We start from the raw sequence: 25,007 nt of genomic DNA, 5'->3' as shown, positions 1-25,007 counted from the left end.
CCTTCCCTGCCTTCCTTCCCTGCCTTCCTTCCCTGCCTTCCTTCCCTGCCTTCCTTCCCTGCCTTCCTTCCCTGCCTTCCTTCCCTGCCTTCCTTCCCTGCCTTCCTTCCCTGCCTTCCTTCCCTGCCTTCCTTCCCTGCCTTCCTTCCCTGCCTTCCCTGCCTTCCCTGCCTTCCCTGCCTTCCCTGCTGTCCCTGCCTTCCCATACAGCTCTGCCTCCATCTCCTCACTGGAGAATCACTCTGCTGTAACATACTGCTCACGTTGACATTCAATTACATGATGCCCCAAGCCGTCAACTATTTTGTATGAAAATCTTGTCCCCTCTGGAGATTTTACATAGGGGCAAATGAATATTTTTTATTTCTCCTTTTGTTTACCCCCGAAGCCCAACCCACAGCTCTCTACAGAGAACTGTAGACAGAGGAAATCCTGAACATATATTTGTTACAAATGAAGTTAACCCAACACATGTCAGACTTTTGACAGGTTAGCCCTGTAATATCTCCCTTGAATAGACAGAAAGACAAAAAAAATCTCAGTAAAGCAGATAGAAATCTGCTAGTCAGATTCATCAGATTCTAGCCTGTGCAAGCTTACAGGTGTTTAGTGCTGGCCTTGGGTACAGAGAGGGGTGGGAACTAGGAACAGGATCAAAGGCAAACACTGCTGTCATTATTGATGGTGTGATTTTGGACCAGCTCTAAAAGCTGAACCTTGCACTTTTACATCCAGCTCACAGTGACTCTTCCATCCCCCTCTGCTTCTTTTATTTTTTCTGGTTTTGGATATTTTTTTAATTGGATATTATATTTACATTTCAGATTTTATCCCCTTACTTTATCTCCCCCCACCCAGGAACCCCCATCCCATCCCCCCCTCCTATTGCTTCTATAAGGATGTACTCCCACCTACTCCCAACTCCCACCTCCCCACCCTCAAATTCCCCCCCTCACTCGGTGTTCAGCCTTCATGGGACCAAGGATCTCCTCTCCCACCTATGCCTGGCAAGGCCATTCTCCCCTATATATATAGCTGGAGTCTTGGGTCCCTTCCTATGTGCTCCCAGGCTGGTGGTTCAGACCCTGGGGAGCTCTGGTTGGTTGGTATTGTTGCTCTCCTCATGGGACCACAAACCCTTAAAGCTTCCATCTTCTCTCTAACTCCTCCATTGGGAACCCCTTGATTAGATCAATGGTTACCTGTGAATATCCGCCTCTGAATATGTCAGACTCTGGCAGACCTTTAAGGAGATAGCTATATCAGGCTCCTGTCAGCATGCACTTCCTGACATCCACATCAGCATCTACCTTTGGTGACTGCACAAGAAATGGATACCCAGGTGGAATGGTCTCCATACCACTCCCCTTCTGCTCCCCTCTGCTTCTTAAAGAGGTTTTAAAACTCACATGAATCTCATATATGATGAGATGATTATAGCATGCACTATAAATAAATGACTATATTTATTAATATGAGATCTCACATTAATAACAATGGCTAACATTGCTGACTTAATTAGTTATGTGAACTTTCTGCATGTTCTACAGACATGAACAATGCCTCTTACCTAGTTAAGATACCAATGACAGACCAAATAAGCAGTTATACTCACTGGGAACTTACAGGGGTTACTTACAGGAACATGGGAAAGTTACAAGCCACTGTACCACTAAAGGAAGTGTCACTGCCCCCAGAAACTGTTCATTGCTTATATATCTTTTGGAATTGCCATGGACTTGTGAGAACTTCCCTCCTAATAACCTTTAACTGTCTATAAATCCTTGGGAAGGTTAGGCCTCAGAAGCTCTACCTCTCCTCTGTGATGGAAAGTCAATAGGCCCAGATTTACACAGCTCTCTTCGAGGTGATCAGAGCTGCTGACAGTTGTGGCCATATCACACCTGGAAGACAGTGTTCCACAGCAAAGGTTCTTACAGTGGCTGGAGTAAGCACCTACTGTATGCCGGGCATGTTCTAGACAGTAGGCATTGCTGGCCCATTAATGTTCTCAATAACTTCATGAAACAGAGCTATCATGATTCCTATTTTGTGGGTAAAGAAACTAACAGTGCACAGATTTTAATAATTTGTTCTAGGCCACCCGAAAGGTGAGTGACAAAGTTGCCATGCAAACCTAGCATCCACTGGGAAGTACTGTGCAGAGCAGAGAGTTTGGGGCAAAGTGGGCTGAGAATAATGCAATCCACTAATGTTAGGCCATCTCTTGGGACAGCAAACGAAAGAAAAGGTGAAGCTTCTGATTCAGCTAGCAGACAGCTTTGTGGAAAAGGGCCACATCCATGCCACAGAGATACGAAAATGGGTGACCACAGTGGACAAGCACTACCGAGATTTCTCCCTGAGGATGGGGAAGTACCGGTACTCCCTGGAGAAAGCCCTGGGAGTCAACACGGAGGTATGTATGAAGTGCTGTCCACAGGAGCTGCCTCCTTTCTCCCCTCAGAGCCACTGGCTGCATCGCCATTGAGGGAGTGTGTTTCCAAAGCAGTCTTCTGAGCTGCAGAGCCCATAAACCTCATGCATTTTTAGCAGGCTTTGGGGGAGGGGAACATGCTGGTCCATTCATCCCCCCTCCCCCACCGTGATTAATGTTCAATGTACTTCAGAATTGGCGGGCCAGGAGCAAGGCCTATGAATACGAAGCAGAGGGTTTTTTTTTTTTTTTTCTTTCCCTGTAGTTAACTGTTGAGTAAACCCTTTCTTTTGGTCTCATCAGTACTAGCATCTAACCAATTATGTTAATCAGTCAATGATTAGAGTCCCTCACATGTATAGGAATGGTTTTCAGGAATAAGGGTCACAGTGTGTATAAAGGCTGTTTGACATTTCAACTAAAAGAAGGTACTAAGTTCCATGAAGCAAAGGAAGACCGGCTTTTAATCTCCTTTTAATAATAGAGGTCGGTAACCTATGAATTAAAAGCTAAATCCAGCCTGGCATTTAATCCTAGGATTTCCCACTCTTATGTCTTTAAACAGGCCCATGCTCCAAAGCAGAGCAGCCTCAAGTAAAGTAGTCAAACCACTAGACCTTAAGGCTTATGTCTCCCCCAGCCAGCGAGTTTTCTTCTGTGGGGTCCTTCATATGCAACACCAATGATGACTTAAACAAGCAGGGATGAGCTTACAAGGCTCACTCACTGATCAGGAATTCTGTTCCTGTTTCCAAGGGAAACTGCTTGTTTAAATAAAAATAGTTTATTTTTTCTTGGCAAATGAGATGTTTTTGGACTTTCCTATGTTTCTGATTCCCATTTAATTTATTGATGAAGAACCAATTCTGGCTGATTCATGTTTAGATTTAATCAAGACCAAAAGCCTGGAAAACAGATACGTGTCTGTAGCCACAGATAGTAGCATTAACTATTTGGCCAGAACATTCTACACCTTTTTTTTTTACTTGAAAGGCAGAATTACCCTATGGAGAGACCTTGAAGGACTGCACATCTTGTCACCCACTTCCATGAGGTTGTTTTACTGCTTCCCCAAGGTGATCTCTGTGACACTTCTCATGCAGGATAACAAGGACCTAGAGCTGGACATCATCCCAGCAAGCCTTTCGGATCGGGAGGTCAAGCTCCGGGATGCTAACCACGAGGTCAATGAAGAGAAACGGAAGTCAGCTCGAAAGAAAGAGTATGTGGGGGACGGGGGACAGGGGACAGGGGAGGCTCCCACTGCAGCTAGCAGGATCTTCCTTAATTTCTGCTACTACTCATCCCTTGTGACAACTTGATGAGTCATCTGGTCTACCTGGAGGTGTTGGGGTGGACACTGAGGAGACAGGCTGACTGGGGACCTCTCAGCCTCTCCGTTCTCTGCTGCATCCAACTGCTCTTCATGTGACAGGGACTTCTCAAGGCATACCTACTCCTCAGACCATCAAATTTTACTTCACAGTATCAAAGCTCAATAGTAACCAAACCAAACCACTCCACATAACAGAAATCAGACCTAGGGAAGCTAAGCAACTCTCCCCAAATGCCGCAGTCAGCATATACCAAATAGATCCAGACTCTTCACAGCTGACATCACATACACCATGTTTTCTTTTTACATCTCTCACCAGCTCCAAATTTCAAATAGCTTCGTGCTGCCCTCTGAATAAAGATCAGACTCCTCAATATTTGGCCCCACCTAAGTGGGCCTCATTTCAGACTTCTTCCCTGTTCAAGTAACACTTGGGACTGATTACTGTCCCTGACTCCCCTGGCAGCAAGAACGTTAGATGCAGTTGCTCATGCAGTGTTCCTAACCCAGACACTTCCCCTCCTGGTTTGACTCTTTTCTTCCCTCTCTCCTTCTTTCTGGGTTGTTTGTGTGTGTGTGTGTGTGTGTGGTGTGTGTGTGTGTGTGTGTGTGTGTGTGTGTGTGGTTTCATTTTCTCCCTGCTTTGAACCATATTGATTCTTTAAAATCCAGATCATAGCATATGCCTCCATGAGCCCTCACCAACATTCTCTGATGCCGTTGTTCCATTCCTTTCTGAATCTATCTCTATCTCTACAGATCGATCGATCGATCGATCAATCAATTGATTGATTGATAGATAATTTTACTTATTCTGTGGTCATATCTCACTAGCCAGATTATAAACTCTTGGGTGATAAGGAGTATTTTATACTCTTTTATATGAACTCTGGTTTCCAGAGTAACAGAGATACCACAGTTGACTAAGAGAAGTTTATGGAATATTATTGGATATGAAAACCGAAACTTAGGTGAGGAACAAGAAGGTATCCAAAATTACATAACAAATAAGCCTCATAGCTGAATACAGTGACACATGCCAGAACTCAAGAGGTTAAAACAGGAAAATTGGCAGGTCAAAGCCAGTCTGAGCTTTGTAATGAGACTCTATCTGGGAAAAAAAAAAAAAAAAAAAAAAAAAAGGAATTAAGAAAGGAAAGAGGGAGAAAAGAAGGAAGAAAGGAAGGACAGAAGGAAGAAAGAAGAGAAGGAAGGACAAAAAGAAGGAAGGAAGGACAAACAGCTGATAGCATCAGTTTTCTTACTTGGATTTTACGGATGTGCTTGGTCCAGAAGAACATAAGATGCCACACGAGAGATTCCAGCATCTCCCTTCCCGCATGCCCATATCTGGTTCAGATATTTGTATTTCAATCTCTACCTGGAGAATAATATCTTAAATAGAAAGAAAGATGTATCTTGAAACTGGCCCTGAGAGTAAATTGTAGATGCCAGGGGTAAAACTGATAAGTTTACTCCTATGTCTAGTTGACCCACATGGGGATGAGGCAGCTAAGGAAGAAAGGGGGCGCTAAGATTCAAACATGACGGAAGAATCTAAAGTTGCCTGAGATTTTTATAAACTGAATTATGTTTTCTCAGTATAAGAATGGTTAGAGCCAAAATCCATTTAGAGAGCTGGGGCTGATTTATCATTAGCTTCCTGCTCTGTTCTCCAAGTTCGGCCAGCCCTCTATATTCATGAGTCCCACATCCTCCCATTTAACCATCCCTGTATTATAAATATTCAGGGGAAATTATGCCTGTACGGAACATCAAGCCACAGGTAGTGGAAAGAATGGAGGAGTGCATTATAAAGATGGCTAACATGAAAGAAGCAGGTAGGAGAGAAAGAGCAAGAGGAAGAAAGGAAACCCAAGGCAATGACCAAAGCCAGTTCTGCTCCTTCAGATCTTCCCTAGTTTCTTAGCAACCTAAGGCTTAATCTCTGAGTACTTCCCAGGATCCTGTGCACCAGGCTGTTTCTCACAGGATCTAACTTAATCCTTGGAGCAGTCCTGGGTGGTCAGCTGTGTTATAGATAAGAAGTCCTGAGGTCTTGCTTCTAGTGATTGACAGATTCATAATTCAGTTCCTGCTCATCTAACTGCAATAGTCACACACTTTCTGCTCAACCAACAGAGGAAGAATAAGAAGAGAGTGGCTAGCTGACTTCTGCAAAAGTGTAGTCTTTACATCAATCCTTTAACTTTAGTAGAAGGCCACTATCAAAACGACACATTGCATTAAGGAAAAACCCAGAAAGATGAAGATCCCGGGAAAGATACCACTCGCATAATATTTCTGGTCATGTTTTCAAAAGGACACACCTTGAGGACACTAGGTCTCACATTTTTCATGTAACAGAACACCTGGAAACAGGAATTCTTACTGTGAACTATTATGTAAAGCTGATTCTGAGAATGTAAGATAAGTGTGTAAATAGGGTATCAATTAGATTGTCATATGTCGGCTAGCAAGCACTATTTCTAATAAAAATTATGTAGGGAAAAAGTAAATAGATACACTACAATGAAGTCATACATGTTCAAGTCTGTTGTGTTATTTAGGAGTCCAAGAAAGGAGTCTTTTCTTAAAGATGCAGAGCATAAACTTCTATTCACAGTAGCCTGAAATGTGTCAATCACTTGTGAACTATATAGCATATGCCAATTTTGTATGCACAGGTTTGTGATGCAAATAAATCTCATTGGAAATACTGCCTAAACACCAAACAGAACCAACCAAGGTCAGCAAACTGTGGCCCACAAGTTAAATTGGGTTCATCCTGTTTTGTGTAGTCTATAATCTAAAAATGAGTATTATATACTAACTGGTTGATGAAATCAAACAGAGACTATCGTATGAAAACATACAAAACTTTGAGTACCCTGGTTTAATTGGAATGTATCTGCACTTGCCTCTGTGCTGCCTCTCAGATTATAGCAGCTGTGGTGAGTAGTTATGCCAGACACTGACTAGCCCATAAATACAACCTGATTCTTTACAGAAAACTGTAAAACCCAGAGCTCAGGTCATCTCTGCCCGACTTGGAGCCTGTTTGAGTCCTGAATGATATCAGTGTAAATCTATAAACTACCGAGCAGATACGGTCCTGGGAGCTGTAATCGAGACATAGAAAACTGTCGTTCAGACCATCCAGCTGCTGAGCTACAGTTGCAAGCACACACACCTTTGCACACACGCCTGTGCACGCGTACAGTTGACAGCCCATGCATATCAGCACAGTGACATAGCCATGAGAAAGCACAAGGGAGTGGAATTGGCTAAGCACAGATGTGGAGAAGGGATGGAGAGCAAATGACCAGGGGGAGAGAGCCCGAGAGTGAAGAGCTCTACTGGCATAGCCAAAAGCCGGACGGACACTCAAGTGTCCCAAGGGCAGGGCTGAGGAAGTAATGTTGGAGAAGAGGTGATGTATCCATAAACAACTGAAAGCTCATGTGTTTCCTCCTAGATTCATTATGGCTGAACTGCTCCAGACAGAAAAGGCTTATGTAAGGGACTTACACGAGTGCTTGGAGGTAAGTCTTACAGCGGTCAGTCCCAGCCCCGTTGCAGAAGCGGCACCTGGCCCATGTCAATCCCTTGAGAGCAGCTCAGTGCCCTTGCTCTTCTGATGGAGAATGAAAGGCCATCTGGGAGGACTTCCAGAGTCCAACACAGCTGCACAAGAGTTTGAAGTGCCTTTGAAAAGAAGGTCTACACTTCTCTCAAGCTGGAGCTAGACCCAGACCTAAAAAAGAAAAGAAAATGCAGCATCAGGGGAGAAAAGTATGTCAGACACTTCATTTCACAACATAAACCGTGACACAGATCTGATGAATGACAAGACTCGGCCTGCCCTTGCTAAGGTTCAGAGTAATGTAGCAGTGGTCAGGTTTTCTTGCTTTCTGTTCCACGGGTTAAACACTTCACCTTTTGACTCCGTATGCAGTCACGGTCCCACTTCGCCTCATGATTGAGGGGCCTCTTTTGTCTGGGTCTCTTGTGGCAGGCTTGTCGGTGATGAATCTGTCCCTGTCTTACAGACCTACCTGTGGGAAATGACCAGTGGTGTGGAGGAAATACCCCCTGGGATCCTCAACAAGGAGCACATCATCTTTGGCAACATCCAGGAGATCTACGACTTCCATAACAAGTATGTCGGGGGAGGGGACCCAGCAGAGCACACCGACAGGGTGAATGGCGGGCATCCGGCTGCCCATCAAGTGGAGCAGAGCCCTGGTAAACCTTCTACTTCATCTGACATGCTCTTTCTCACCTGGTCAGATCTCATCGTCAGTTGCTGCCTGACTCCTTTCTTGCTTATCATGTCCCCAATCATTCAGGATTCTTAGTGGAAAGAGAAGTAACTGCCCTGCAGTGCCACTTTCCAACTCTCGTGAGGAGCGGATAGCATCCCTGTTTGCACAGTTAACATGGTTACCAGCACACTGAGGAAGCAAGAGTGGCTTTACTCCATTAAGGCTGTTGTGGGAAGTCCTGACTTAGTAGTCACTCGGGACTGACCATCCTACACCTGTGCTCTCTGGGTTTCAAATTCTCTTCAGCATTTGTCTGAACGGTTTCCTCCATTCTCGACTTTCCCATCATCCTCGCCCCCAACCATTTATGTATATAAATATTGCAAAATATTTGCTACATCACATTTCCTGATAACTTACAGAAGCCACCGCCAGTCACCACTATCTACATTTTTGTTGAAGTAGAATCACAGACCACTAAAACCTCACAGCCTGTTTTTCCAAGCTTGATGTAAGAATCCTTTCGGTTGCATGCTAAATGTGTTTTCTGTCAGTAGTCAGCAAGAAGACCAGTATGACCCACTGGTAGAAATAACTTGGTTTCTAAAATTCACGTAGAGAGACTGTTGAAAAAAAAAAGAAAAAAGAAAATGTGACACAAAGTCCCTGAGGCCCCTCAGGAGCCTGATACAGAGGGAGTTGAGTGGAGCTGCTCCTGGGACTTGGTGTGCTGAGACAGAAACCCCGGAGACAGCACAGCCAGCCTCACTAGTCCCAAGGAGACCATGTGCACAAATGGAGAACCACTCTGAGGTAGGACTAGACAACACTGTCCAGGGAACTGTGTGCAGAGGTGAAGTCTATAGTACACTGTCCAACACAGTAACCATGGTGTCTGTGCAGCCACTGAACTGCCAAGGAGCTCCACTGGCATTGTACTTAATTTCAATTTTAATTTAAATAGTCATAAGTGAAAAAGAGTGGCTCCCATATTGGACAGTCCCACTCTGGAAAATGGCGCCTCCGTAGGGCTCTCTGCTAAGAATGACCCTCAGGCAAGCAGGAGTTGATGTGAGAGAATTCAAGGCTCAGGAAGGAATGGAGAGTCGCTGTTGTGATGAGTTACCCCGCCAAGGTATCAGTTAAAGTGATGTAAACCGTTTAGTCCCCACAGCGTGCTAAATAACCTGTCAGTAAACTGCAGCTGGAGGAGAATTTGCTCAGCCTTTCTAGACTATTAATAAAAATTTACACTCCTCTTTTTATTTTTTTAATCATAAACATCCTTATTTGGTTTACCTGGCAATTTCTAGACAAAGTATTTTGTCCTCATGACAGTCACATTAATAAGACCCTAATAAAAAGGTTCTTGACCATTGGCCACAAATCCTATAATCTGAGCCCTGCTCGCTACCACCCCATCTCCTCCAGGCTCTCTGAGAGGAGTGGCAAATGCTAAATAACTGTTGTATTGGTTTAACTGTGATCTTCAGATGTCATCAGCAAATCTCACTCTCCTTCGGTTCTTCCCACATTAGCTGAATACAGCACATCTCCACACCACAGCCAACTCTGCCCTTTCCACAACAAGGGGGAAGACTATCCACCTAACACGGAGCCATTAATAACAACGTATCTAACTCAGCGCTGCTTCTCATTCTGATTTCAGGGTGTCACTCTAGCAAGCCATGATAAATGGCATTATCGTCTTCTAAATAGCTGCAATTCTACCTCTAACTTACAAAATGTAGCTCTAACAAACTCTTTTTAAATTCAAATTAAACCATATGAAATCCTGCACTCTGCAAATGAAGGGAATAGACACGTTTCCCAACAACACTGCCAAGCACGTTACTGATTCAGAACATTAAAGAACCACACTAAAGGATGCCACAGAGATTAAACTTTCCTTCCAGCACAGCATCCCTTTGTCTTCTTCCCCACCAGCCTCTTTACTGCTTGGTTATATAGTTGGTTATATAGTTTCCTACACTATAGTAATTTAGATGAATATATATATATATGTATATATATGTATATATGTGAGTGTGTGTGTAAATATTAGATAGATAGATAGATAGATAGATAGATAGATAGATAGATAGATAGATAGATAGATAGATAGATGGGTAGATGGATGGATAGATGGATAGATGGATTGATAGACAGGCAGGCAGGCAGGCAGACAGACAGACAGACAGACAGACAGACAGACAGACAATTATAAAAATCAAGCACCTGAACAAATGAGTGGCTTAATGAGCAGCATTTTGTAAAACTTGAGAGAAATAAATGGCAGAAAAGGAAAAGACAATAAAACAAAGATGTAAGTAGAGGGTAGTGGCCCATGCCTGTGATCCCAGTGCTTGGGAGACTGAAGCAGGAGGATGGAGGGCTAGCCTGGGGTATCATTGTGGTAAAGAACTGCTCAGTGTTTGTACAGAACATCCTGCATCCTACTATTTGGTCTGCAAAGCCACTGTATTACAGTGTGACATTATAATTGACCCTAGTAATAATGCTGAATTACTGTGTATCTGCATTAAACTCAAGGAACTCTGCAATGTATTCAGAGAGCTACTGACTAAAAGAAATTAACGGTTTAAATTATCCACAATTCAAAGGAACATCCAAGGATCTCAAGCTGTGTATTAATTTCCTATATTAGCCAGGGGCTGAGGTTTTACTATACTGTGTGCTTTCTACTTGAGGCACACAGGTTTTGATTAATAGAGAAAATATAACAATTCTAAAATCTCTAATAAATAAAGATAAAAATGCTAATTGGCCAAACTTAGAAACTGCAAGGACTAACTATAAACTCCTTAGAAAATGGTACCATTCACTGTATATCCAATACCTTGTACCGTGAACCTGGAACCACATAAATTTAAAGCAAACATTCACTGGGTAAGTGGAAGGATGGATGGAAGGATGAATGGATAGGCTAATAATAAGATTACATCTTGCAAACTTGTAGGTAATGCCATTTGGGTCATTACTGGCTATTTGCTTGTGAGCATCTCAGAACAGAGAAAAGTTCCTATATATGTATGACTTCCCAGCATCAGTACCAGAGCATCCTAGACCAGCAAAATAGTAAGATTTCTAAATGAATGGGGGAGTTCCTGGGGGTGTCTTTACAGGAAGCTATGTAGTTGCCATGATACCTACTTATTTATTCTTTAGGGACTCTGCACGCCTCTGAAACCATCAGCTTTTAACCTGTATTTTCTGGGGGCTCTAACTCCATTTGTTTATGTTTTCAAAATGGCAGTACTGGTGCTGTTTATCAGAGATACATACTCCCATCATGGCTAGTCTGTCCCCAAGGTATCCACCTGTAGTTCAGACTGTAAGGGAGGTGGGGTTGGAAGGAAGTTTTCAGGACGTTAATACAGAAAGGAATTGACAGTTGTCAGTCCCACCTTAGTGACATAATTAGCTGTGCTACTGGGAAACTGGTGCCTGGGTCAGAGGTTACATTTCAGCCATGGACTACTGATCTATCCAAATGATGTCTCTGAAAAATGGCCACCAAGACAAGTTGTGTGTGTGTACATGTGCATGGGTATGTGTGTCCCAGAGGGTGGGATGTGTCTCAAAAATCTTTGTCTTTGTGGGTATTAAGTAGAGAAATTCTGCTCTCTCTGTTTCTGTAAAGAATATGCAGGATTTAGTTTACAAAGGCAGTGGTTCCGCCCTGGTTGGAGGTTAAGTGGGATGAGGACCCTGCTCTCAACTCTCACCACTTGCACGTTACTCTTCTTTATACAGCTAAATCAAAGATGGCTGTGCTGACTGCACAGGACTCGGGCCTGTTTCCATTGCCTTCCTGGAACGCTTAGACAATGGGGTGTGTTCTATAAATAGATCCTCCAAAGAGTAAAGTTTTGCCCAATCTAACATTTGCAATTAAAAAATAGTAATTGTTTTCACTTTGCCGCGCTAGATATTCAGCTACGATAATGACAGCTTTTTGTTAAAATGCTTTCTTTTCAGTTAAATTCCAGCTCTGTTTCTTCCTTTTCAGTTTTGGGGGTGGGGGGATTTAGTCATATTCTTATGAGTTTGAAAATAACATTTTTATAAAGTCTGTACTGTAAGGGGCCAGAGGGTCCTCTCAACTATTATGCTTAGCCCCCTTCAGTTATAGTAGAAAGAGTGACAGGAGACAGAGTCTCTGTCTCTGTCTCTCTGTCTCTCTGTCTCTCTGTCTCTCTCTCTCTCTCTCTCTCTCTCTCTCTCTCTCTCTCTCTCTCTCTCTCTCTCTCTCTCTCACACACACACACACACACACACACACACATGCTTTCCCCTCAAGATCAGACACTGGATTCCAGGGAATTAACCACAATCTCTTAGGTCTTCTCTCTCCCTCCCCAGCACCATAGATATTAGCAGTTTAATTCACAGTTAAGTCACATTCCCACCCATTAATTCCACAGCTGTGTCAATCGGGTCCCACACCTCTACACTAATAACCTGGGGGGGGGGGAAATCAGTTGTCAGCCAGAGCAAGGTGGGAGACCAAGCCCAGCAGCCTCTGCCACGCCATCCCTGCACTCACTCCTTACCCCTAATCCTGTCTATGATGTGGCCAGACCAGGGTCAGCCAGGCACAGTCAGGGTGCACAGAGGGGTGAAGACTGGGCTGAGGGAGGCTCACCATGCTAGGAAAGCTGCTATGCAAAAACTGCTTTAAAAAAAAAAAGACAAAATTTCATTATGTACCCTTGGATGGTCTAACACACTATATAAAGTTCAAGGCTACCCTTGAACTCACAGCAATCCTCCTGCCTTTTAAGGTTGGGACTAAAGTGTGAGCCACCACACTTGACCACACTTTGATCATCTCCCTGGAGTGTTTTCTTTGGGTCAGACCATTTCCAATTGTGAAATGAAGCTGTTCCCAGTGATGGATCCAGTCCAGACTCTGACCTCTTGTGAGAATCAGACAGTTCTGAGAAGGGGTGAGTCGAGGCACAGAATTAGTTCAAGAGGAAGACAATGGTGTCCAGTGGAGGAGCCAGGCGGGGCCAGTTTGAACAAATGCTTCTCAAGGTAGGGTGTCAAAGGGTAGGATGGGGAAAGAGTTTGTAAGAGAGGCTCAGATCACCCCTGCCTTATTGTCAGGGACAGATGCTGATCTTATCCCTCCGGTAGGCATCACAGACATGTCTTGGGGACTAAGAGAGAAAGGAGTAGCAGGTGGAAGTAATCTGACTGAAAGGGGGCACAGGCAAGGGCTCTGGTAAGGTGAGAAAATGAACCAAAATATCTAGATGGTGTAGACATGAGGGAGCAGAGTGGGTGGATTATAAGGAGAGGAAGATTTGGGGTGGGAGAGGGGAGAGGGAGAGAAAAGGGAAAGGAGGACAGGAGGATGGAGTAGTAGTCAGTCAGTAGTAGGTTAAGAGACGTGCTGAATGGGGCTCAACAGGGAGAGGAGAGAGAGATGAAAAAAAAAAAAAAAAAGGTTTCAGGAGCATGTGCAAAGTGTGTTTTCCAAAATGTGTTTTCTCATGCGCAAAGAAAGAAAGAAGAGAAAGTCAAGTCCTGAACCCCACCACTGCACACGTGCACACGCACAGGCGCGCACGCGCACACACACACACACACACACACACACACACACACACACACACACACACATCTGTCTGGATTTGGTTTTTTTTCTCCCTCTTCTTTTTGTCACATTAATTGGTTTACTTCCCCCCCCCCCCCCAGACCAGTGGGCTTTGGTGAGGCACTGGCTCCACCAAGTGGAGAGAAAGAGGTTGTGCAGTTCATGCTTAGGGCCACCCACGGGCTGCAGTTACTTTTTCCACAGGCAGCCTTGCTTTAAGTATGTGCCTTCTGCACACACACCCCAAATGCTCATGGTATTAGTTGTATCCCCTTTACTGGAAAAGCTCAACGCAGCCTCTGACTATAATCTAGCTCTATCCCTTGTTTTATGGAAGCTGACACTTTCTGAGCTACTCAGACCGGCATGGACAAAGCCAGGTGTCATTCAGTTAGCATCCAGATGTTAGGAGAAAAGGAAGGAAAGGCTAGTGAACTTCCCTGGGTCCCAGATCCTCTGTCTAAGGGTAACTACCAACTTTAAGCAGAGCATAGAGAAGATGGCTGTGATCTTGCTGTTGTTTATGCTGTGTATAAGCTTGTAGCATTGAGGCAGACTGTGAACAATCGAAACACCCAGATAAAGAAGCTGTCAGGCTTAGATACCTCACGGTAATGTTGATTTAACTTTTCACGTATTGTCACTTTCTTGCCTTGTTGCTAAGCAGCATCTTAGTTAGAGATCTTATTAAAGATGAATAACATTGGGTGGAGAATTCCTTTTTATAGTTTGCCTCATTTTAACATTACTTGGTATAATATGTGCAAGTAAATTGTTCATCTGATCACACAAGTTAGCTAGTGAAGGAGTATTGGGAAACACATTCAGTAGCAAGGCTTGCTTTTGCTACTTAAGATTGGAGGCTATGCATCCCCCCCTCATCCCTCACTCACATTAAAGTTTCTAGAGTAAAATGGAGGGACAGGGCCAAGAAGCCCATGCTGAACATAGGTCCCCAAGGTGTGCTGAAGATGTGGTGAAGAACTCCCCTCCTTGGCCAGTGTGCTCAGGCTCCTGACTGCCCTTCAGTTCCTTACCTCTCCTTATGCTAACTGCTCCCTTAGCCCCAGAAGTCTAGAGCCTTGAGTCTAGGCTGTGAGTCTGTAGAGATCTGGTGAGCTCCACGGGGAAGAACATAGGAATGCAGCCTGACTCTACCAGGAAGCAGTGTCCTGACTCCCACCTTCACGTTTTATATGTGCTGTCCATTGTTCCTCTGTAAGCCACGCCACAACCTTCCAGCTCTCACCACGCTGGCATGACAGCAAACACACACACACACATACACACATACACACATACACACACACACATACACACACACATACACACACACAAGGGCTCCAACAACTTTACCTTTGGATACACATACAACTTTGATGTGTCACACCAGCCTCTGAGCAAGGTCATGGGTCATTCCAGGAAGGCTTCCCAGAAACAGGGAGACTCTCACCAAACTGACTCCGGATGGTAGAGTCCCTGGTCAGAACTCAACTCGGAGAGTGCCATCAACAAATGCTAGAGGTATCATAATAGTTTAACAGGGGTGGCACCGCTTTGGTTTTAACAGGTCTTTTAAGGTCTTATTCCTTTCTAAAAGAGCTCTGCTCATTCCCCCACCTTTTATTACGTGCAGTCACTAATGTGCTGAAGGCCAAGATGTTGCCACAGAACAGGCAAGAGAGTGTGCAGCTTCTGTGGGAGTGTTGTCAGCCATTAGGCTGTAATTTAAACACATCTCAGGGAAGCAGATCGAAGGATATTGATTTACTAACTTAACTGTCACCTTCATGAGCTCCAGATTTCAAAAGCAAATAACTCATATTCCCCTCACCTGCAGCCATGACCATCCATGAATATATTCAAACTCAGTTCAAGAGACTGAAAGAAATAAATGACATATGAAACACACACACACACACACACACACACTTCCTTACTTACACACACAAAGATAAGCCTGATTGCCTTAGTGCAACAAAAATGTTTCTCTCCCTTTGGGCCTTGAGCTGGTATTGATCCTGAGTTCTAGCATTATTGAGAACTTTTTCCTATTTCTGTTTTAGAATTCATAGGGCATGTATCTCCTGCAGTCCTTTAAAGGCAGCAATAGATGTGATTGGTTTTGAGAGTGTATTTGCATTTCTAAAACCCAAACTGCACTATGAATATTCTTGTTCCACAGGCCAGTTTAAGAAACTCTAAAATTCGTACTTACAAGGAGAAAGATGGTCACCAGATGAGTCCTTGTAGCTCCCCAAAGCTTTCAGTGTCTTTCCCATTTTGTTACTCTAGTAATTACCATGTATTGTAGAAAAAAATATAAATTATAGATTGATGAAAAATGTCATCCACAATCTTAATAATCATTATTGGCATTTTTCTTGCCAAATATTTTTAAATTATACACATATTAATATTCACCACCAAAACATCTTCCTATATCATTGAAAATACAAGCAATATGCATCACATTTGTGACCACTTAATAATTATAAGAAACTGCCAAAGTGTATGAATAATGGTGACCATACAGAATGAGTCAAATCAAAGTGAACATTTCCCCTCACAGTGGAGGCAAGTAGTGGGATAATGCAAGATATCTTACCTTTGTTCTTAAAGTATCCATTCGAGTAATTTTAAAATTAAACAGAAAAGTTAACATTGATTAGTCTCAGCTACCACGCCCTATTTCTTCACCTGGTTCTCTTAGTAATGGTTTTATTAGTTTCCTGTGTTGGAAGCAGAATACATATTCCCTGCTTGGATAACAGGTGACGTGGTCTCTATACATTCACTCCTCTCCTTGCTATCTTCGCTTTGTTAAGGAGAACTCCCATATGAAGAGACAGAATAAGTGTTGACTCTGTGGAGGTGGGGAATATGTCTACAAATTACTCTGTTTTGTGGCTATATCGTAGCTCAAATATTTTGTTCTCTGCCAACCATACTTACCATTATAAATGGTGCCATTATCAGTGCCCAGGAATATATGTCATATATACATGTAGATGAACTAAAGGAGAAAATCCCGGACTCCAGAAAGCCTGAGTACATTCTGACACTTTGACGGTTCTATCAAATTGTTCTTTGTAAAGACTACATTTCCCACTCCCAGAGGTAAGCTTCCCTGAGGCCTCATAATTATTCTTTGGTTTGTAAGATCTTGAGTACATTTTAGAAAGCAAATTCCATCCCAATAATGCTGGCTTGTTAACTTTTATCCTTTAAAACTGACCCTACTACTTCATCCATTACTTTGAAGTCAGTGCAATCATTTCATTATAACGTTTTGTCATAGAAAGGAACCATGACTTAGACACCCACAGTGTCAGGTAAGTAAGTCACTCCATTCCACCCCTCCCCCACCATTAGCTGCTCTTCTCTAATGACATCTGTGCGGCAATACTTGCCCTCAGTGAAAGACGAAAGCTGAAAGTTGTAAAGAGGCCCATGAAGGATTGAACTTTTTTCCAGCTCAGCTTTAGGTTCATCTTGGGACCATATACATATTATAAATACATATAAATAATATTTATTATATATTATAAACATCACATATATTTACTATATATTTGCTATATATCTACTATATTTAACTATATATAGTTATATATAACATATTATATGTGTATATAATATATACTGTAATATATAATACTGTAAACATATATATATTTACTATACATATTTACTATATATAATATATTATATATTTATGGTATGCTTAGAGTAGTTGGGTTAACAAAATAAATTCAGAATTGCTGATAAAATGAAAGAGCTAATACAGCTACGGTATTTCATTATCTATTTTTATCTCAAATTCATGAACCTCTGGAGGGAATGGGGTGGGACTATTTTAAGTAGCACTGGTTAGTCAATTACTGTACATTTTAATTGAACAAGTCCCAACATAAAAGCCAGCTCCTCGTCTCACTTATAGAGCCTGTGCTCTGTGAGTGTAACTGGGACGTGATTGTTATGTTGGCCCTAATACAATCCTGTAAGTGGGGTCCTCTAGACCACGGTGTCTGACACAGCCTTTCTCTCCTTCACAGCATCTTCCTCAAAGAGCTGGAGAAGTACGAGCAGCTGCCTGAGGATGTGGGACACTGCTTTGTTACCTGGGTAACCAATCTGAGTTCCTCCCCTACTGTTGATGTTTCCAGGAGTCCCACTTGGAGCCTCTGCCCCATGCCTGGCATAAAGGTTGCCGTTACTCTTGGGACCAGGTGCTGCAGAGGCATCATGAGTAGATCTATGAAAGGTGGCACATCTCTGGAGCACAGAGCCATCCCTAGGAAAACCTATGACGTCACTCAAGATCCACCTCTACCTCTCTAGGAACTTTCTTAGATGACGAGGTCAGAAGAGTAGAACCAGGCCACCGCCCTTGGAAAGGCCCAGTCCACCAGTTGCTTTTTCGGGATGTAGAAGTTAGAACCTGCAGACATCATCCGTCTAATTATGGGTTACACTGCTTTGCTTAGTAGAGAAGAACAGACTCCTGCGCTATCTGTCCCAGTTCTGACTTACAGGATGAGTGTGCAGCTGCCCTCATTCCCACTGCCATCACCATGGGCGGGGTCGGTGGGCCAGATGTACCAGGTTCTAATCATCTGAGCTGGAACATTAAACCTCAGAAGCCTCTCCAGTGCACACAATTCTGAGCTCGGGCTCAGGGATATAAATTCAGAGAACTCTGCAAGTCCACTTACCACACCAAATGCAACTAAATCCTCCCCAGGCTAGGAATTCTGCTCTGGAATAGTTACTTAGTGGTAATCTGTACCCAGAATGGCCTATCAGAATGTATTCACATATAGAGAGCTTATGCTTAGGTGCTGACAGGACTATGGATGTGTTTTAGATTTCAGAACTGAGTCTATCTTAGATAAGAGGCAGAATACCCACTGAAACATACAAGTATCCTAGCTGGTCCGACAACTCAGGACCTGATGCCCAGGCAGGCCTTCTTTTCATGGACTCTCTGAGTTTGCCTCTAAGCCTACTTTCATTCCTCACAAAGGCTCAGGCCGCCATCTTATTTTGTGCCAGTGTGCAAGTTGATGCATAGGTCATAAAGATGCTGATAAGAATAATTTACAATCTCCTACACAGACAATATAGAAAAAACAAGGCTGAACGTCTAGAAAAAGGATTATTTTTTGTTACTTCAAGCAATTTGGGGGTTCCCTTTGAAATCAAAAATAAGTATGCGTTATCATCTCTTAGTGATAATTACTAACTCCTACGTAGTTTAAAGCCCTAAAATCTGTTTTAGAACACCTTTAATGATACCAGTGATGTCTGGTATAAGTGCATATGTACGTCGCCCTCTCAGGAGAGGACATACCAGGTATTCAAAAGGCACGGAAATGGACAGTAGTCCACCAATGAAAAAACACTTAGTTTTCAAAATTCATCTTCTCGGTGGACAGGTGAGGTCATGAGGTCTGGGGCTTGAGGTAACAACCCCTTTGGGAATCACTGTCCAGCCTCTGACAGTGGGAGATGGGGTGTTGGCTCCCAAGCTCCCTCTAATGGAGGCATCTGGAATATAAGCGGACCTCCCTCTGGTGTTTTGTTTTGTTTTGTTTTGTTTTTTGTTTTTTGTTTTTCTCTTACTGTTGTTTATATTTGCCTCAAGGGGCATGGATGGCCTTTGTTCTTTTCCAAGAAAAAGAACATGATTGTTGATGATTTAAAGTGAGGGTAGTTGATAATTAAGTTCCACGCAACTTCAGAACATGTTACCATTTTTCTTTCTTCCCATCATAGCCTTGTATTAAACTGAACTTCTGTTCAGACTTTTTCTGCATTCCAATAACAGAAGAAACATTCCAGCATTTTAACAGGCTGTGGGCTGAGGGAACACATGGCACTTTCCATAAGGAATTCAGTCGCTGTGCAGCCATGCTGGGCCTTTTAGGCATAGTGAGGAAGAGAAGTGTAGCCACCAGCTTTAGGGCAACTTAGCACAAGCTAGAGTTATTTGGGAAGAGGGGACCTCAGTTGAGAAAATGCTCCCACCAGATTGGCCTGTGGACAAGCCTGGGGGCATTTTCTTGACTGATGATTGATGTGGGAGGGCTAACCTTGATGTGGGCAGTGCCACCCCTGGACTGCTGGTCCTGAGTGCTATAAGAAAGCAGGCTGAGCAAGCCATGAGGAGCAAACCAGTAAGCAGCACTGCTTCATGGCTTCTGGGTCAGTTCCTGCCTCCAGCTTCCTGCCTTGAGTTCCTGCCCTGAGTTCCATGGATGATGGACTACAATCCGTAAGATAAAGTAAACCCTTTTCCCCAGTGTTTTCAGTCATGACATTTTACCACAAGAGAAGAAAGTCTGACGAAGAGAGGGAGGAACCGGTGGGTGCTCATCTTTTGTTGTCTTTGTTCTTTTTCAGGCAGACAAATTTCAGATGTATGTCACCTACTGTAAAAACAAGCCTGATTCCAACCAGCTGATCCTGGAGCATGCAGGCACCTTCTTTGATGTAAGCTGTGGTCTTCATTGTTGACAGTCCAGGGTCAGAGAGGGAGAGGAGAGAGGGGAGAGAGGAGAGAGGAGAGGGGAAGGAGGAGAGAGAGGGGAGGGAGGGAAGGGATTCTCCTCTGCTTTGCAATGAGTGTCTGCCCTTTCTTCCTTGTTCTTCTTTCCTGGCCACACTAAACCTTTATCTTATGGATAAAATATTTTGAAAAACTAAAACAAAGCAGTATTTGTCTTCAGTTTTGCCCCATTCCGTCTCAAGTGTGATTTTGATGAGGCAACTTTTATTCTGTTTCAATACCAAACCTAGCTAGACATAAACCTTGTGTTTACGGCTCTGATGATACAACTGATGCTGCCAAGGAGTTTTATTTTCTCAACCGTAGCAGTCAAAAGGTGTGGTCCCTGAGTCGGGCCCATCTGCATCACCTGAGCATCTTTCTGAAGTGCAAATTCCCCACTCCAGAACGGCTGGCAGAATCTTTTCTGGACACAGCCTGGCAACCTGAGTTGTAAGGAGTCCAGTGGTGTCTCTGACACCCACCCCAGTTTGAAGCCCACTTCACTGGTAATCTTCATTTGCACTGTAGCCATTGTTGATAAATGCCAATTGCTGACTCCTCTGAGATGCTATGAGTTGGACTGATGCTATGATACATGGCTAGTATTGAGGTGGCAGATGTTGTACAGTCAGAGCTGAACACTGTTGTCATGGACATCAAGAGATGGGAAGGCTGGGATCTTCTGCTTTCTCAGAACCTTGGATGTTGAATGAGAACAGTCTTAGGGGAGGGAGGTTACTGGGACAGATCCATTTAGTATTGGTCTCCCCCAAAAGAGAATGGCCTATTGGTTAGAAAGTAAACAGATCAAAAGGTATTGAAGAACACAAGGGATGTGTGAGACAGAAAGTTAAAAATAAGGAAAAATGAAAGTCAGTGAGCAACAGACTGCCACTGATGGCTTCTGCTAGTCCTGTCAGAAGTGACAGAAGCTCCTTCAGTAATGTGTCATAGCCGTCAGCCTACCTTGCAGCCTCATGCATTCATTGCTTCTGAGGCATCTTCAAATGCAAATGTAAGCTAGTAGGCTAAGCCCCTGGAATAACACAAAGGCATTGCAACCAGGATCTTGGGCTCCAGTTTACGAAATAAACTTCTTGAGCACCATTCTAAGCTGATACCACCAGAGTAGACTGATTCTGTGGGGATCTTGTTGCTTGGTGAAGGGGTAGTTTGAGTGGGAGAAGCTAGGTATGAAGCAAACATAAATGGCTTTTTAAAACAGAATTCATTTGGAAATGGCCTCAGGTGTTTGAAATTGGAATTGCTAGAGTAAAATAAAAGTCTAAGAAAAGTACTTCTCTCAGCTGATACCAGGAGTCACTGGATATTATATTGGATTCTCTATACTAATGCTTCCCTTGATTGACAGTGCATTTCCTTAAGGTGTCTTTGGTTGGTTAGTCATCAGAGTTATCTGTGAGGGTCTTTTTGAAGTTGTAAATGGATTGTGCCCTTCCCTTTTCCACTTAGCATTTTAATAACACAATTTCTGTGCCCTCAACATCCTTCAGATGCTTCTGTGTTTATGCTTATCCAGCATTTCCTTTGCCTAAGATTGTCTCCCACACAGAGACACCTATACACACATAAACCTGTGAATATATACATACATATCATGCTGAAGAGTTATTCCTGCCCTTCACAAAGTCAAATGCTGCATCCTGCACAACCCTACACTGTATGCGTGCCCTGTGCTTTGTGTCTCTGTCATAGAATTTGTGGCAATTCACCAACAAATGTACCTTCCTGCACACACACACACTCCATCCAAGACCCTTGAAACCCGGTGATATACTCCTGATTCCTGTTTGTACATGTCTTCATACCTGGTACCATATTATATTTCCAATAGTCCTGCGTTTCTCTGTGTCCCTAGTCAGTTTCTGATAAAGGAGATGGAGTGATAGTGATCATCCCAACTTAACCTGTCACCTTCATGAGCTCCAAATTTTAAAAGCAAATAGTTCATATTCCACTCACCTGCAGCCATGACACTGAGATTTTAGTGAGTGTCTTCTGAGAACTGAGCTGGAATATCCAGGACAAGCTGAGAGTTGTTCCAGTTTTTAGACCTTCTTGATGAGTTCAGTCCTACACAAGTGACACAAGACTTGTCACCTGGCAGTTGTCAGCTTTTCAATCTAGAGCAGTTGCCCCAGATGTGATCTGTCAGCATCACTCAGGAAGCATTCCTAAGCCATGCAGACTCTCTGATTCAAATCCCAGAGGGCAGCGTACATCCGGGTGTGCCCATGGCTAAGCCAAGTCTGCTGCTCTCTGCAGTAGGTCAGCTCTAGCAGAGGAGCTTGGGAAGGGCCATGCACCGTGTCCACTTGGTCACTTCAAGGCATTGGCATCTTAGAGTAAAGAGAGCATTAGTCCAGCATTTCCTAAATGTGTTAAGTGGATCTGGAATATGTCAGCTGCAGGAAACAGGACACTATGTGTTTGCATTTCTAGTGCTGAACCGTGCTATTCGGTGTTCTTGCTCTGTGGGTCAGTTTGGGATACTCCAAAAAAAAAACTACCCTCCCTAGAAGAAATATAACTATCACCAGCTTCTGCCAGAAGTCTCCCAATTTTTAGTTATCTTTTTTATTTTATTACTCTAGCAATTACCATATGTTGAATATAAAATATTACATTACAGCTTAACAGTAAAGTTGTCTGTGATCCTAATATTGATGCCTGATCTTCACATACACATGTGTGCATGTCCACACAAGTGAACATGTATATATATACATATACTCCCCATAATAATGATTATACACATGTTAGCTGTTAGCAGACCCTCCCACCCCAAAAAAAAGCACTAACTCGTTTTCCATATCTATAGCTCTGCCTTGCTTGGACATTTCATATACATGGGATATATAGTATGTGGTCTTTGTCACAGGCTCCACTGATCAGCTGATGGACATGTGGGTTGTCCCTGCACAGACATGACTTTTCATTTCTCTTGGGTCCATCTTGGGGATGGCATTGCTCAGTCACATGGTGACTTTTTATCTATGTGCTGAGGCTCTTGTGAGAACCTCCTAGTTTGTCGGTTTCTCCAGTCTCTTCCCACTCTGCTGTGATCAGGCACTGTTAGCTTCTCTGAGGTGGTCACTATGTATCTGCTCTCTTTAAGATCTATACTATTTTGCCATCGAAAACCTTGCCTATAAATCCCTTTTCATTTCCCCCCAACCCAGCTCTGTCAATAGCCAACCCAGCTTTGCTTCCCCACTCCTGCTTTGGTTTGTTTCCTACTCTTGAACCTTCTTTCTTTTACTCCCTCCCTCTGTGCTGAGGTGTAGTCCTCATTTCCTAACACAGTGGTAATTGAGTTGTCCAGGTTGTATCTCCACCAGTACATACATACAGTTGTATCTCCCTTTCCGGTACTATCTTTTTATTTGGCTGTGACAGTCTCTGTGTCCTTTGCAGTTCTCTAGTCTCTATGTGTTGCACAGTCTCCGATAGATTACAAAGCTCTTGAGTACAGGGACTAATCTCTGCCCTTCTCTGTCCTAACTACACGGAGACTCAGAAGGTGATCAGTTTGAGGTTGGGCACAGTGTGGTGGATTAATACGTGAGACCGGAGGCACCGACAGCACCTAAAAGCCATCGTGTTGACCAGGGTGTGAGCTCTGGGGATGCTCACCATGCATAACAGTGAGGACATTGCTAAGAGTGACTTTGGTCTCCAGCTCAGAAGCCCTGAGGAATTCGAGAGGTGTTGCTGACTGTAGTGAGAAATGTGTAAGAGACAAAATAATGCTCTAAGCTGGGATGGGGGTGGGGCGGATAGGAAGAGCCGTAACCTTGTACATAAGGAGGGTGATGGCAGACAAGACTCATTCTGGATCTCCCCGCTCTCCCTGGCCCCTGTATAACTGCCTGTTTTCCAACCTCCCTGTCTTATCTCTGCTCCCCCTCAGTCTGTTACTGACTCTCACTCCTTTCTCCTGTTGTCCTCCCAGTGCTGTTCAGTTTCCTCATCTGTTCCATGAATCCACTTCTTTTCCAAACCCTTTTCCCTTTTTGCTGCCAATTCTCAACTTCTCTCAGACTCTGCATCTCCACCTCTCTTTTTCTGTCTCTTGTTTCTTCTCTCTCTCCCTCCCTCCCTTCCTCCTTCCATCCCTCCTTCCCTCACTCCCTCTCCCTCTCCCTATCCCTCCCTTCCTCCCTCCCTTCTCCTCCTCTTCTGTCCCTCTCCTCCTCTTGCCTCTCTCTTTCCACCCCATATTAAAGAGCGTTTTCTTGTGAATGTCTACCTTTGTCTATTTTTTCTTTCTCTTTATCCCCTCTTCTTCCTTTTACATTGTACACACACACACACACACACACACACACACACGCGTGCACGCGCGCCCTATTCTCTGTCTCATTACATCTGTTTTCCTCCTGTAGGAGATCCAGCAGCGACATGGCCTGGCCAACTCCATCTCTTCCTACTTAATTAAGCCTGTCCAGAGGGTTACCAAGTACCAGCTGCTCCTGAAGGTACCTCCCCTCCCCACCCAACCCTCTCTCCTGACCAGGGGACTTCTAACAGTGGGCAACCCTCATCTGAAGCCTTTTCTCTACAGCAGAGCCTAAAATGAGCCCACAACACCATTGCTGGCTCAAGACTATGTGTCCTACCCCATAGAATTCCACATGCTTGTTTGGGGACAGAGATCAAAGAAAAGGATTCGGGAATAATAATTTCCCCTCCAGCTACCATTACAGACTCTTAGAGGTTATCACCTTAGATACTGGGCTGCTCTGTGCATCTTTCCT

General features: G+C 43.6%; 1 protein-coding gene across 25 annotated transcripts in view; it reads left to right on the top strand.

Moving 5' to 3' along the window:
* The window catches only part of Kalrn (kalirin RhoGEF kinase), a 592,635-nt gene that overhangs the window by 362,606 nt on the left and 205,022 nt on the right, over positions 1 to 25,007 (top strand). For all 25 annotated transcript variants that reach the window (XM_076942866.1, XM_076942849.1, XM_076942848.1 and 22 more), the window contains exons 22-28: positions 2,237 to 2,419; positions 3,541 to 3,659; positions 7,252 to 7,318; positions 7,826 to 7,935; positions 17,729 to 17,798; positions 20,079 to 20,168; positions 24,636 to 24,728. In XM_076942866.1, the coding sequence (XP_076798981.1) occupies positions 2,237 to 2,419; positions 3,541 to 3,659; positions 7,252 to 7,318; positions 7,826 to 7,935; positions 17,729 to 17,798; positions 20,079 to 20,168; positions 24,636 to 24,728 (732 nt within the window). The remainder of the gene's footprint in view (positions 1 to 2,236; positions 2,420 to 3,540; positions 3,660 to 7,251; positions 7,319 to 7,825; positions 7,936 to 17,728; positions 17,799 to 20,078; positions 20,169 to 24,635; positions 24,729 to 25,007) is intronic.

This window comes from Arvicanthis niloticus, chromosome 12 (assembly GCF_011762505.2).
Source record: "Arvicanthis niloticus isolate mArvNil1 chromosome 12, mArvNil1.pat.X, whole genome shotgun sequence".
Lineage (NCBI taxonomy): Eukaryota > Metazoa > Chordata > Mammalia > Rodentia > Muridae > Arvicanthis > Arvicanthis niloticus.
Note: the sequence above shows the minus strand (reverse complement) of the source record. Positions and strands in the feature narration are given on the sequence as shown.